The sequence below is a fragment of the Microtus oregoni genome, unplaced genomic scaffold (genome assembly GCF_018167655.1).
Source record: "Microtus oregoni isolate MIOR12 unplaced genomic scaffold, Mior012 000025F_ref0000491, whole genome shotgun sequence".
Lineage (NCBI taxonomy): Eukaryota > Metazoa > Chordata > Mammalia > Rodentia > Cricetidae > Microtus > Microtus oregoni.
This window is the reverse complement of record NW_024543084.1, coordinates 34,601,746-34,615,856: the sequence shown is the minus strand read 5'-3', so window position 1 is coordinate 34,615,856 and position 14,111 is coordinate 34,601,746. Positions and strand designations below refer to the sequence as shown.

At 41.1% G+C, this 14,111-nt stretch overlaps 3 protein-coding genes across 3 annotated transcripts in view; all 3 read right to left on the bottom strand.

Annotated features, from left to right (window-relative positions):
- The window catches only part of LOC121462853 (ubiquitin carboxyl-terminal hydrolase CYLD-like), a 75,571-nt gene that overhangs the window by 44,404 nt on the left and 17,056 nt on the right, over positions 1-14,111 (bottom strand).
- Positions 3,470-5,228, bottom strand: LOC121462844 (phosphoglycerate mutase 1-like). The gene has a single exon (XM_041674806.1). It carries the CDS (start codon positions 5,102-5,104, stop codon positions 4,340-4,342), a length of 765 nt encoding a protein of 254 aa, XP_041530740.1. The 5' UTR covers positions 5,105-5,228; the 3' UTR covers positions 3,470-4,339.
- LOC121462850 (phosphoglycerate mutase 1-like) lies at positions 9,352-10,886 on the bottom strand. Its single transcript, XM_041674813.1, has one exon. The coding sequence runs from the start codon at positions 10,760-10,762 to the stop codon at positions 9,998-10,000; it is 765 nt and encodes a 254-aa protein (XP_041530747.1). The 5' UTR covers positions 10,763-10,886; the 3' UTR covers positions 9,352-9,997.

The window sequence follows — 14,111 nt, the reverse complement described above, 5'->3', positions numbered from 1 at the left end:
CTGCATGCTGTGAATACCATTGGTTAATAAAGAAATAGGCTTGGCCTGATAGAGTAGAACAGAGCTAGGTGGGGAAAACTGAATGCTGGGAGGAAGAAGGGCAGAGTCAGTGAGAAGTCATATAGCCCCACAGGAGATGCCAGAACTTTACCTGGTCAGCCACAGCCTAGTAGCAATACACAGATTAATGGAGATGGATTAATTTTAGATGAGTTAGCCAGAAATATGCTTAAGCTATTGGCCAAACAGTATTGCAAATAATATGGTTTCTGTGTGATTATTTTGGGGCTGAGCAGCTGGGAAAAAACAAGAGGTCACGTAAAAAAAGTCACACAAGAAAAAAACTGCCGAATGATGCACTTCTCAGAACTCATCCCATTAATAAGTGGCTCATCATTATAATTTCCCTTCATAAACTTCAAATGTGATCATACAAGCTGATGAACAAATTAAGTTAAAAAACATTCAGGTTTTGGGTGGATATATGGCTCAGGATTAGAGTCCTATATTAGTTTGTGTAAGATGCCAGATTTGATGCAAACACCAAAATATAAAAATAAAAAAGTAATCTCAGTGTCTGGAACAATACCTGAGTAAAAAAGTACTTACCTAGCTTATAAGGTTCTGTTGACTTTGATCCCCAACATTACAAAAGAAATAATTTATTTTTTTTAGATTTACAATATAAACATCTTAGAATTTTATTAACACAATTTCTTGTTCTTTGTAGTTTAGGAGGATGGACCTCCGAGGCTCTGTGCCCTCATTAGGGATGTGGTGGAATATTCGGCCTGTGCCTGTCAATGGCCTGACAATGCAGCCCACGACCCATATGACCAGGGGTACTTTCCTCCTTTCAGGAGAAGGCCAGGATCACCTCAAGCACCAAGACTAGGAAGCCTGATGACGACAAGAAGACATGATTTCAAGTCTAGCATCTCTCATGCACTGCTTGAGCTGGAGATGAACTCAGATCTCAAGGCACAGCTTGGAAACTCAGTATCACCCACCACAGCCAAGGAAACTGAAGCTGGTGATGGTCAGAAAGCAATCCTTATTTTAGCACCAGTTTCTCAGAAGAAATCTTTCCAGAAAATCCAAGTCCGGATGGTTCATGAATTAGAGAAAAAGTTTAGTGGCAAGCATGCAGTCTTCACTGCTCAAAGAAGATTCTGCCCAAGCCAACTCAGAAAAGCTGTACAAAAAAATAAGCAAAAGCACCAAAAGCTGCACCCTGGCAGCTGTACATGACACCATCCTTGGGGACTTGTTCTTCCCAAGTGAAACGGTGGATACTCCGTGTGAATGCATGGCAGTCAGCTCCTAAAGGTTCATTTAGACAAAGCTCAGCAGAACAAGCAGAACACAGGTCGAAACTTTTTCTGGTGTGTATTAGAAGCTCCCTCCCTCCCTCTCTCTCTCTCTCTCCCCCTCTAGTGTTTTTCGCTGGAACTTGCTCTGTCAACCAGGTTGTCCTCAAACACAGAGATCCACGTGCCTTTGCCTCCTGAGAGCTGGGATTGAAGGCGTGTAACACCGCCAGCTGTTCTCTCTTATCCAAATAAAAAGCTCCCTCCACAGCTCATAGGCTGGCCATTTCAGTGGATTCTTTACTACATCCTCACTTCAAATCATGTACATAAAATTTTAGTTGACATAAAGTGTAGGAACAAACTATATGTATACATATATATATATATATATATATATATATATACATATACACACACACACAAACAATAACATATAGCTTATTTAACATCTTGGAGAATCATATTATCTTATTGTAAATTACCAAGAATGGGCTCCATACCTGTAACCTTTGGTTCATTAATACTAGATGAACCTTTGTCACCATCATCTCTTGACATAAAGGCAAGTTTGGGAGGCCTCCTTTCCGGTGTCATGCTCTCTGAAACAGTAAACATACTTTTTAACTATATATGGAAGAAACATAGTTTAGCATAAAAAACAAAGAAATCCTTTCCAACAAAAAAGGCACAATCTTTATAGTCTTACAGATTCTCTTTAAAGACTCCACAGTACTGAAAGGTAATTTCTCAGGTGAAAAAAAATCAACACTGTACTTAAAAATATAATTTCTGTAAGAAAATATAATCATCAGTTATCAAAAGGCTTTAATTTTTGAAAAGTTAGTCAGAAGCAGTCAATTTTATTTGAAGTTTTAAAAAGCTTTAAAGAAAACCTTATTCATACTTTTCGTCACATTTTCCAGATCAGCATGACCAAAACAACCCTACACATTACAGTGTTTTACATTCAAGCGTTTATGGAGGGTTTCAAGATAAACATGGACAATCTTGTTTACTGTAAAAACCGGAGCCTTTACATGCCCACGTGCCTGGATAACCTCTAACCAATGTGCTGCACTAAACTGACTTGATAAAACTTTCTCAGCCACCCAAGTATGCTGGATCAGTGTATTTCACAGAACACAGCTTGATAAAATCTTGGGTAGGAGACAAATCAGAGTTAGGAATGGACTCAGTACTAGTATGTTTCCACTTTTAAGCATAACATGCATTAAGAATAACAGATATGTATACAAACAAATGCAAACAGGAAAAGCAGAGAATTACACACAAATCAATAATGCAAGTTCTAGGACAGCAAGGACTTTCTATACAGAGAAACTCTGTCTCGGGTAAAAAAAACAAAGCAAAACAAAACCCAGACTGCTAACATATTTCAAATGTATCCTCAACCCTAATAACAGTGTAGTTGAAACTGTGTTTAATATTTTAGTTCAGCAATATTGTCATATTAGCTATGATCTATTCACTGTTTCCAAAATTAACAAATATTGATGAAAAAGTCATTTCCCCTTACATATTAAACAGAGGGTACCATTATAAAGAGGACTAAAATTATAGATTACCTTCATCAATATACAATGAATTTTTGGATTTGGATTGTTGTTGTGAGTCAACAGATGACCCACTTAAGGTATAAAATAATTCAGAACTGGTTCTACTTCCAGGGTCTGAGGTAGATCCTATGGAACAAGAAAAGTTCCTTTTTTAAAAAGCCAATATGTTATAAAAAGAAATTTTATAAATAAATTAACATGCGTATGGTAGAACAACTGCTCACACAACTAATATACATATACATAGTATTGTATTGTCTTCGGCTTTAAAAGTTTGGTAATTAGTTTGGTAACACAGAAGAGAGTAGGAGTAATAAAATTAATATAAAAGTTATCCGTTTATATTAAAGCTCTAAGAAACCATTCTGGTGGTCAGTGGTGACACGAGCCTTTAATCCCAGCACTTAGTAGAGGCAGGCACATCTGAGTTTGAGGCCATCCTGGTCTATTGAGCAAGTTCCAGGACACTACAGACTATCTAAAGAAATCTGGACCAAAAAAAAAAAAAATCATTCCATGTAGTCTATTTTTCAATGTCACCTCTACTTTTTTTTTCTTTTTTTTAAATTTTTTTTTTTATTGCACATCACTCCTTTATTATACTGATCTGGAAAAGAAGATTTAGTATGCCCAAAACAATTTCTGGACCCACATGGTAGGGTCAAGCAGCTGGAACATGATTCAGACAGCGAAAGACAAAACCTTGGACATGATCAAGGGGCACTTCACTTCTACAAGACAAGGCAGAGGGGTCCTAACACACAGTAAGAGACACTCCTGTCCCTTGAGGACAAGGAGTTTATCCCACTTGATATGAGGAATGGCTTATTTTCTGGTGACCACATAGACTATTTCAATCACCACTAGAAACCTCAGAGGGATTTTTGTGTACTGATAAATATGTATGTACTTCTGTTTTTGTAAAAGTAAATGTAACACATAGACTTGACAGGACTGATCCCAACCTTCGGGGGCCAGCAGCTCCTTTAGGGTCAGAGAGGAAGGTAGTTCATCTTTTAAATGCAGGCTACTTTCACCTTCCACTGGAATGACTAAAGCCCCCAGTTACCTAACTGCAGAAGAGTGCAGGACAGGCTTCTCACTGGTCAGGCCACGGCATGGTTCCTCCCTGACCTCCTAAAGCAGACCCTTGTAAACAAAGGACTAAGAAAACTGTAATTACTACCTCTCAATTCTCCTGGGAGGGAGCCGTCCCTGGATGTGGACCAAGTACCTGCACCCTAGAGGTGTTACTCTGACTAGATTCTATGAAGGGAGTGGGTGCAGGGGATAAAATACTAAAACAAAATGGGAGCCACTGGTCCCCATCTGCAGCTACAACTTAAACTTAAGATCCTAAACATGGAGTCAGTGATGGGTGCTGGGAAGGGCGCAGGAGGCAGACAGGCAGGAAGGAGGGTCTCGGGGCAGAAGTCTGTCTGTGCGCCTTCACTTCTTGGCCTTGCCCTGCGCGGCCACAGCTTCCATGGCTTTCCGCACGATCTCTTCATCTCCCAGGAACTGCATGGGTTTAACGGGCTTCAAGTTCTTGTCCAATTCATAGACAATGGGAATGCCAGTTGGCAGGTTCAGCTCCATGATGGCCTCTTCTGAGAGACCCTCCAGATGCTTGACGATCCCCCGAAGGCTGTTGCCATGGGCTGCAATCAGGACTCTCTTCCCCTCTTTGATCTGGGGGACAATCTCTTCATTCCAGAAGGGCAGTGCTCTGGCAATAGTGTCCTTCAGGCTCTCACAGGACGGTAGCTGGTCCTCAGTAAGGTCTGCGTACCTGCGATCCTTACTGATGTTGCTGTAGAAGGGATGGTCAGGCTCCATTGGCGGTGGTGGGACATCGTAAGATCGCCTCCAGATCTTTACCTGTGCCTCACCATGCTTAGCAGCAGTTTCTGCTTTATTGAGACCAGTCAGCCCCCCATAGTGTCGCTCATTGAGGCGCCAGGTCCTGACCACTGGCAGCCACATCTGGTCAATAGCATCTAGGACTGTCCAGAGGGTCCGGATTGCTCTCTTCTGCACAGAGGTGAAGCAGATGTCGAATTCATAGCCAGCATCTCGCAACGCCTGTCCGCCGCGCTTCGCCTCCTCGTGGCCCGCCGGGCTCAGGTCGGCATCGAACCAGCCTCTGAAGCGGTTCTCCAGGTTCCAGGCGCTCTCGCCATGCCGGATGAGGACCGGCTTGTAGGCAGCCATGGCGGTAGGCAAGGGGATGCAGCAGAGACTGAGGCTCGCTGAGATTCCGCTCACAGCCTGCCCCACACTCGCGCCTGTGCACTTGCACACGTCCGCCCCTCTCCCGCGCACTTTCTTCCCCGAAATCTTTCCACTCGCTCTTCCGACCTCCTGTCACCTCTACTTTGATCAAATTACTGGCTCACGAATTTCACCTCTATCATTCATACCATATAACAGTGGTTTTCCACCTTCCTAATTCTGCCATCCTTTATATATACCTCAAACAGTGGCAAACCCCAACCAGAAAATTATTTTCGTTGTTACTTTATAACTGCAATTTTACCACTGTTATGAATTGCAATATAAATATCTTTCTTTTCCAATGGTCTTAAACGATCCCAATAAAAGGGTCATTCAAACCCCAAAGGGGTCACGATCCACAGGATGAAACCCCTTTGCAGTCAACAAAAGAACATCCAGCAGTGTTAAAGAGCCTAGACATACACAAAGTTTTTTCACCAAGGTTTGTGAAGTACATTCTATAATGGTCACATGATGTGGGATTCCCCTCTGCATGCTGTGAATACCATTGGTTAATAAAGAAATAGGCTTGGCCTGATAGAGTAGAACAGAGCTAGGTGGGGAAAACTGAATGCTGGGAGGAAGAAGGGCAGAGTCAGTGAGAAGTCATATAGCCCCACAGGAGATGCCAGAACTTTACCTGGTCAGCCACAGCCTAGTAGCAATACACAGATTAATGGAGATGGATTAATTTTAGATGAGTTAGCCAGAAATATGCTTAAGCTATTGGCCAAACAGTATTGCAAATAATATGGTTTCTGTGTGATTATTTTGGGGCTGAGCAGCTGGGAAAAAACAAGAGGTCACGTAAAAAAAGTCACACAAGAAAAAAACTGCCGAATGATGCACTTCTCAGAACTCATCCCATTAATAAGTGGCTCATCATTATAATTTCCCTTCATAAACTTCAAATGTGATCATACAAGCTGATGAACAAATTAAGTTAAAAAACATTCAGGTTTTGGGTGGATATATGGCTCAGGATTAGAGTCCTATATTAGTTTGTGTAAGATGCCAGATTTGATGCAAACACCAAAATATAAAAATAAAAAAGTAATCTCAGTGTCTGGAACAATACCTGAGTAAAAAAGTACTTACCTAGCTTATAAGGTTCTGTTGACTTTGATCCCCAACATTACAAAAGAAATAATTTATTTTTTTTAGATTTACAATATAAACATCTTAGAATTTTATTAACACAATTTCTTGTTCTTTGTAGTTTAGGAGGATGGACCTCCGAGGCTCTGTGCCCTCATTAGGGATGTGGTGGAATATTCGGCCTGTGCCTGTCAATGGCCTGACAATGCAGCCCACGACCCATATGACCAGGGGTACTTTCCTCCTTTCAGGAGAAGGCCAGGATCACCTCAAGCACCAAGACTAGGAAGCCTGATGACGACAAGAAGACATGATTTCAAGTCTAGCATCTCTCATGCACTGCTTGAGCTGGAGATGAACTCAGATCTCAAGGCACAGCTTGGAAACTCAGTATCACCCACCACAGCCAAGGAAACTGAAGCTGGTGATGGTCAGAAAGCAATCCTTATTTTAGCACCAGTTTCTCAGAAGAAATCTTTCCAGAAAATCCAAGTCCGGATGGTTCATGAATTAGAGAAAAAGTTTAGTGGCAAGCATGCAGTCTTCACTGCTCAAAGAAGATTCTGCCCAAGCCAACTCAGAAAAGCTGTACAAAAAAATAAGCAAAAGCACCAAAAGCTGCACCCTGGCAGCTGTACATGACACCATCCTTGGGGACTTGTTCTTCCCAAGTGAAACGGTGGATACTCCGTGTGAATGCATGGCAGTCAGCTCCTAAAGGTTCATTTAGACAAAGCTCAGCAGAACAAGCAGAACACAGGTCGAAACTTTTTCTGGTGTGTATTAGAAGCTCCCTCCCTCCCTCTCTCTCTCTCTCTCCCCCTCTAGTGTTTTTCGCTGGAACTTGCTCTGTCAACCAGGTTGTCCTCAAACACAGAGATCCACGTGCCTTTGCCTCCTGAGAGCTGGGATTGAAGGCGTGTAACACCGCCAGCTGTTCTCTCTTATCCAAATAAAAAGCTCCCTCCACAGCTCATAGGCTGGCCATTTCAGTGGATTCTTTACTACATCCTCACTTCAAATCATGTACATAAAATTTTAGTTGACATAAAGTGTAGGAACAAACTATATGTATACATATATATATATATATATATATATATATATATACATATACACACACACACAAACAATAACATATAGCTTATTTAACATCTTGGAGAATCATATTATCTTATTGTAAATTACCAAGAATGGGCTCCATACCTGTAACCTTTGGTTCATTAATACTAGATGAACCTTTGTCACCATCATCTCTTGACATAAAGGCAAGTTTGGGAGGCCTCCTTTCCGGTGTCATGCTCTCTGAAACAGTAAACATACTTTTTAACTATATATGGAAGAAACATAGTTTAGCATAAAAAACAAAGAAATCCTTTCCAACAAAAAAGGCACAATCTTTATAGTCTTACAGATTCTCTTTAAAGACTCCACAGTACTGAAAGGTAATTTCTCAGGTGAAAAAAAATCAACACTGTACTTAAAAATATAATTTCTGTAAGAAAATATAATCATCAGTTATCAAAAGGCTTTAATTTTTGAAAAGTTAGTCAGAAGCAGTCAATTTTATTTGAAGTTTTAAAAAGCTTTAAAGAAAACCTTATTCATACTTTTCGTCACATTTTCCAGATCAGCATGACCAAAACAACCCTACACATTACAGTGTTTTACATTCAAGCGTTTATGGAGGGTTTCAAGATAAACATGGACAATCTTGTTTACTGTAAAAACCGGAGCCTTTACATGCCCACGTGCCTGGATAACCTCTAACCAATGTGCTGCACTAAACTGACTTGATAAAACTTTCTCAGCCACCCAAGTATGCTGGATCAGTGTATTTCACAGAACACAGCTTGATAAAATCTTGGGTAGGAGACAAATCAGAGTTAGGAATGGACTCAGTACTAGTATGTTTCCACTTTTAAGCATAACATGCATTAAGAATAACAGATATGTATACAAACAAATGCAAACAGGAAAAGCAGAGAATTACACACAAATCAATAATGCAAGTTCTAGGACAGCAAGGACTTTCTATACAGAGAAACTCTGTCTCGGGTAAAAAAAACAAAGCAAAACAAAACCCAGACTGCTAACATATTTCAAATGTATCCTCAACCCTAATAACAGTGTAGTTGAAACTGTGTTTAATATTTTAGTTCAGCAATATTGTCATATTAGCTATGATCTATTCACTGTTTCCAAAATTAACAAATATTGATGAAAAAGTCATTTCCCCTTACATATTAAACAGAGGGTACCATTATAAAGAGGACTAAAATTATAGATTACCTTCATCAATATACAATGAATTTTTGGATTTGGATTGTTGTTGTGAGTCAACAGATGACCCACTTAAGGTATAAAATAATTCAGAACTGGTTCTACTTCCAGGGTCTGAGGTAGATCCTATGGAACAAGAAAAGTTCCTTTTTTAAAAAGCCAATATGTTATAAAAAGAAATTTTATAAATAAATTAACATGCGTATGGTAGAACAACTGCTCACACAACTAATATACATATACATAGTATTGTATTGTCTTCGGCTTTAAAAGTTTGGTAATTAGTTTGGTAACACAGAAGAGAGTAGGAGTAATAAAATTAATATAAAAGTTATCCGTTTATATTAAAGCTCTAAGAAACCATTCTGGTGGTCAGTGGTGACACGAGCCTTTAATCCCAGCACTTAGTAGAGGCAGGCACATCTGAGTTTGAGGCCATCCTGGTCTATTGAGCAAGTTCCAGGACACTACAGACTATCTAAAGAAATCTGGACCAAAAAAAAAAAAAATCATTCCATGTAGTCTATTTTTCAATGTCACCTCTACTTTTTTTTTCTTTTTTTTAAATTTTTTTTTTTATTGCACATCACTCCTTTATTATACTGATCTGGAAAAGAAGATTTAGTATGCCCAAAACAATTTCTGGACCCACATGGTAGGGTCAAGCAGCTGGAACATGATTCAGACAGCGAAAGACAAAACCTTGGACATGATCAAGGGGCACTTCACTTCTACAAGACAAGGCAGAGGGGTCCTAACACATAGTAAGAGACACTCCTGTCCCTTGAGGACAAGGAGTTTATCCCACTTGATATGAGGAATGGCTTATTTTCTGGTGACCACATAGACTATTTCAATCACCACTAGAAACCTCAGAGGGATTTTTGTGTACTGATAAATATGTATGTACTTCTGTTTTTGTAAAAGTAAATGTAACACATAGACTTGACAGGACTGATCCCAACCTTCGGGGGCCAGCAGCTCCTTTAGGGTCAGAGAGGAAGGTAGTTCATCTTTTAAATGCAGGCTACTTTCACCTTCCACTGGAATGACTAAAGCCCCCAGTTACCTAACTGCAGAAGAGTGCAGGACAGGCTTCTCACTGGTCAGGCCACGGCATGGTTCCTCCCTGACCTCCTAAAGCAGACCCTTGTAAACAAAGGACTAAGAAAACTGTAATTACTACCTCTCAATTCTCCTGGGAGGGAGCCGTCCCTGGATGTGGACCAAGTACCTGCACCCTAGAGGTGTTACTCTGACTAGATTCTATGAAGGGAGTGGGTGCAGGGGATAAAATACTAAAACAAAATGGGAGCCACTGGTCCCCATCTGCAGCTACAACTTAAACTTAAGATCCTAAACATGGAGTCAGTGATGGGTGCTGGGAAGGGCGCAGGAGGCAGACAGGCAGGAAGGAGGGTCTCGGGGCAGAAGTCTGTCTGTGCGCCTTCACTTCTTGGCCTTGCCCTGCGCGGCCACAGCTTCCATGGCTTTCCGCACGATCTCTTCATCTCCCAGGAACTGCATGGGTTTAACGGGCTTCAAGTTCTTGTCCAATTCATAGACAATGGGAATGCCAGTTGGCAGGTTCAGCTCCATGATGGCCTCTTCTGAGAGACCCTCCAGATGCTTGACGATCCCCCGAAGGCTGTTGCCATGGGCTGCAATCAGGACTCTCTTCCCCTCTTTGATCTGGGGGACAATCTCTTCATTCCAGAAGGGCAGTGCTCTGGCAATAGTGTCCTTCAGGCTCTCACAGGACGGTAGCTGGTCCTCAGTAAGGTCTGCGTACCTGCGATCCTTACTGATGTTGCTGTAGAAGGGATGGTCAGGCTCCATTGGCGGTGGTGGGACATCGTAAGATCGCCTCCAGATCTTTACCTGTGCCTCACCATGCTTAGCAGCAGTTTCTGCTTTATTGAGACCAGTCAGCCCCCCATAGTGTCGCTCATTGAGGCGCCAGGTCCTGACCACTGGCAGCCACATCTGGTCAATAGCATCTAGGACTGTCCAGAGGGTCCGGATTGCTCTCTTCTGCACAGAGGTGAAGCAGATGTCGAATTCATAGCCAGCATCTCGCAACGCCTGTCCGCCGCGCTTCGCCTCCTCGTGGCCCGCCGGGCTCAGGTCGGCATCGAACCAGCCTCTGAAGCGGTTCTCCAGGTTCCAGGCGCTCTCGCCATGCCGGATGAGGACCGGCTTGTAGGCAGCCATGGCGGTAGGCAAGGGGATGCAGCAGAGACTGAGGCTCGCTGAGATTCCGCTCACAGCCTGCCCCACACTCGCGCCTGTGCACTTGCACACGTCCGCCCCTCTCCCGCGCACTTTCTTCCCCGAAATCTTTCCACTCGCTCTTCCGACCTCCTGTCACCTCTACTTTGATCAAATTACTGGCTCACGAATTTCACCTCTATCATTCATACCATATAACAGTGGTTTTCCACCTTCCTAATTCTGCCATCCTTTATATATACCTCAAACAGTGGCAAACCCCAACCAGAAAATTATTTTCGTTGTTACTTTATAACTGCAATTTTACCACTGTTATGAATTGCAATATAAATATCTTTCTTTTCCAATGGTCTTAAACGATCCCAATAAAAGGGTCATTCAAACCCCAAAGGGGTCACGATCCACAGGATGAAACCCCTTTGCAGTCAACAAAAGAACATCCAGCAGTGTTAAAGAGCCTAGACATACACAAAGTTTTTTCACCAAGGTTTGTGAAGTACATTCTATAATGGTCACATGATGTGGGATTCCCCTCTGCATGCTGTGAATACCATTGGTTAATAAAGAAATAGGCTTGGCCTGATAGAGTAGAACAGAGCTAGGTGGGGAAAACTGAATGCTGGGAGGAAGAAGGGCAGAGTCAGTGAGAAGTCATATAGCCCCACAGGAGATGCCAGAACTTTACCTGGTCAGCCACAGCCTAGTAGCAATACACAGATTAATGGAGATGGATTAATTTTAGATGAGTTAGCCAGAAATATGCTTAAGCTATTGGCCAAACAGTATTGCAAATAATATGGTTTCTGTGTGATTATTTTGGGGCTGAGCAGCTGGGAAAAAACAAGAGGTCACGTAAAAAAAGTCACACAAGAAAAAAACTGCCGAATGATGCACTTCTCAGAACTCATCCCATTAATAAGTGGCTCATCATTATAATTTCCCTTCATAAACTTCAAATGTGATCATACAAGCTGATGAACAAATTAAGTTAAAAAACATTCAGGTTTTGGGTGGATATATGGCTCAGGATTAGAGTCCTATATTAGTTTGTGTAAGATGCCAGATTTGATGCAAACACCAAAATATAAAAATAAAAAAGTAATCTCAGTGTCTGGAACAATACCTGAGTAAAAAAGTACTTACCTAGCTTATAAGGTTCTGTTGACTTTGATCCCCAACATTACAAAAGAAATAATTTATTTTTTTTAGATTTACAATATAAACATCTTAGAATTTTATTAACACAATTTCTTGTTCTTTGTAGTTTAGGAGGATGGACCTCCGAGGCTCTGTGCCCTCATTAGGGATGTGGTGGAATATTCGGCCTGTGCCTGTCAATGGCCTGACAATGCAGCCCACGACCCATATGACCAGGGGTACTTTCCTCCTTTCAGGAGAAGGCCAGGATCACCTCAAGCACCAAGACTAGGAAGCCTGATGACGACAAGAAGACATGATTTCAAGTCTAGCATCTCTCATGCACTGCTTGAGCTGGAGATGAACTCAGATCTCAAGGCACAGCTTGGAAACTCAGTATCACCCACCACAGCCAAGGAAACTGAAGCTGGTGATGGTCAGAAAGCAATCCTTATTTTAGCACCAGTTTCTCAGAAGAAATCTTTCCAGAAAATCCAAGTCCGGATGGTTCATGAATTAGAGAAAAAGTTTAGTGGCAAGCATGCAGTCTTCACTGCTCAAAGAAGATTCTGCCCAAGCCAACTCAGAAAAGCTGTACAAAAAAATAAGCAAAAGCACCAAAAGCTGCACCCTGGCAGCTGTACATGACACCATCCTTGGGGACTTGTTCTTCCCAAGTGAAACGGTGGATACTCCGTGTGAATGCATGGCAGTCAGCTCCTAAAGGTTCATTTAGACAAAGCTCAGCAGAACAAGCAGAACACAGGTCGAAACTTTTTCTGGTGTGTATTAGAAGCTCCCTCCCTCCCTCTCTCTCTCTCTCTCCCCCTCTAGTGTTTTTCGCTGGAACTTGCTCTGTCAACCAGGTTGTCCTCAAACACAGAGATCCACGTGCCTTTGCCTCCTGAGAGCTGGGATTGAAGGCGTGTAACACCGCCAGCTGTTCTCTCTTATCCAAATAAAAAGCTCCCTCCACAGCTCATAGGCTGGCCATTTCAGTGGATTCTTTACTACATCCTCACTTCAAATCATGTACATAAAATTTTAGTTGACATAAAGTGTAGGAACAAACTATATGTATACATATATATATATATATATATATATATATACATATACACACACACACAAACAATAACATATAGCTTATTTAACATCTTGGAGAATCATATTATCTTATTGTAAATTACCAAGAATGGGCTCCATACCTGTAACCTTTGGTTCATTAATACTAGATGAACCTTTGTCACCATCATCTCTTGACATAAAGGCAAGTTTGGGAGGCCTCCTTTCCGGTGTCATGCTCTCTGAAACAGTAAACATACTTTTTAACTATATATGGAAGAAACATAGTTTAGCATAAAAAACAAAGAAATCCTTTCCAACAAAAAAGGCACAATCTTTATAGTCTTACAGATTCTCTTTAAAGACTCCACAGTACTGAAAGGTAATTTCTCAGGTGAAAAAAAATCAACACTGTACTTAAAAATATAATTTCTGTAAGAAAATATAATCATCAGTTATCAAAAGGCTTTAATTTTTGAAAAGTTAGTCAGAAGCAGTCAATTTTATTTGAAGTTTTAAAAAGCTTTAAAGAAAACCTTATTCATACTTTTCGTCACATTTTCCAGATCAGCATGACCAAAACAACCCTACACATTACAGTGTTTTACATTCAAGCGTTTATGGAGGGTTTCAAGATAAACATGGACAATCTTGTTTACTGTAAAAACCGGAGCCTTTACATGCCCACGTGCCTGGATAACCTCTAACCAATGTGCTGCACTAAACTGACTTGATAAAACTTTCTCAGCCACCCAAGTATGCTGGATCAGTGTATTTCACAGAACACAGCTTGATAAAATCTTGGGTAGGAGACAAATCAGAGTTAGGAATGGACTCAGTACTAGTATGTTTCCACTTTTAAGCATAACATGCATTAAGAATAACAGATATGTATACAAACAAATGCAAACAGGAAAAGCAGAGAATTACACACAAATCAATAATGCAAGTTCTAGGACAGCAAGGACTTTCTATACAGAGAAACTCTGTCTCGGGTAAAAAAAACAAAGCAAAACAAAACCCAGACTGCTAACATATTTCAAATGTATCCTCAACCCTAATAACAGTGTAGTTGAAACTGTGTTTAATATTTTAGTTCAGCAATATTGTCATATTAGCTATGATCTAT

What these genes read in the sequence shown, in the direction of transcription:
- LOC121462844 (XM_041674806.1), bottom strand. Translation starts at nt 5,104, where the DNA reads ATGGCTGCCTACAAGCCGGTCCTCATCCGGCATGGCGAGAGCGCCTGG.
- LOC121462850 (XM_041674813.1), bottom strand. Translation starts at nt 10,762, where the DNA reads ATGGCTGCCTACAAGCCGGTCCTCATCCGGCATGGCGAGAGCGCCTGG.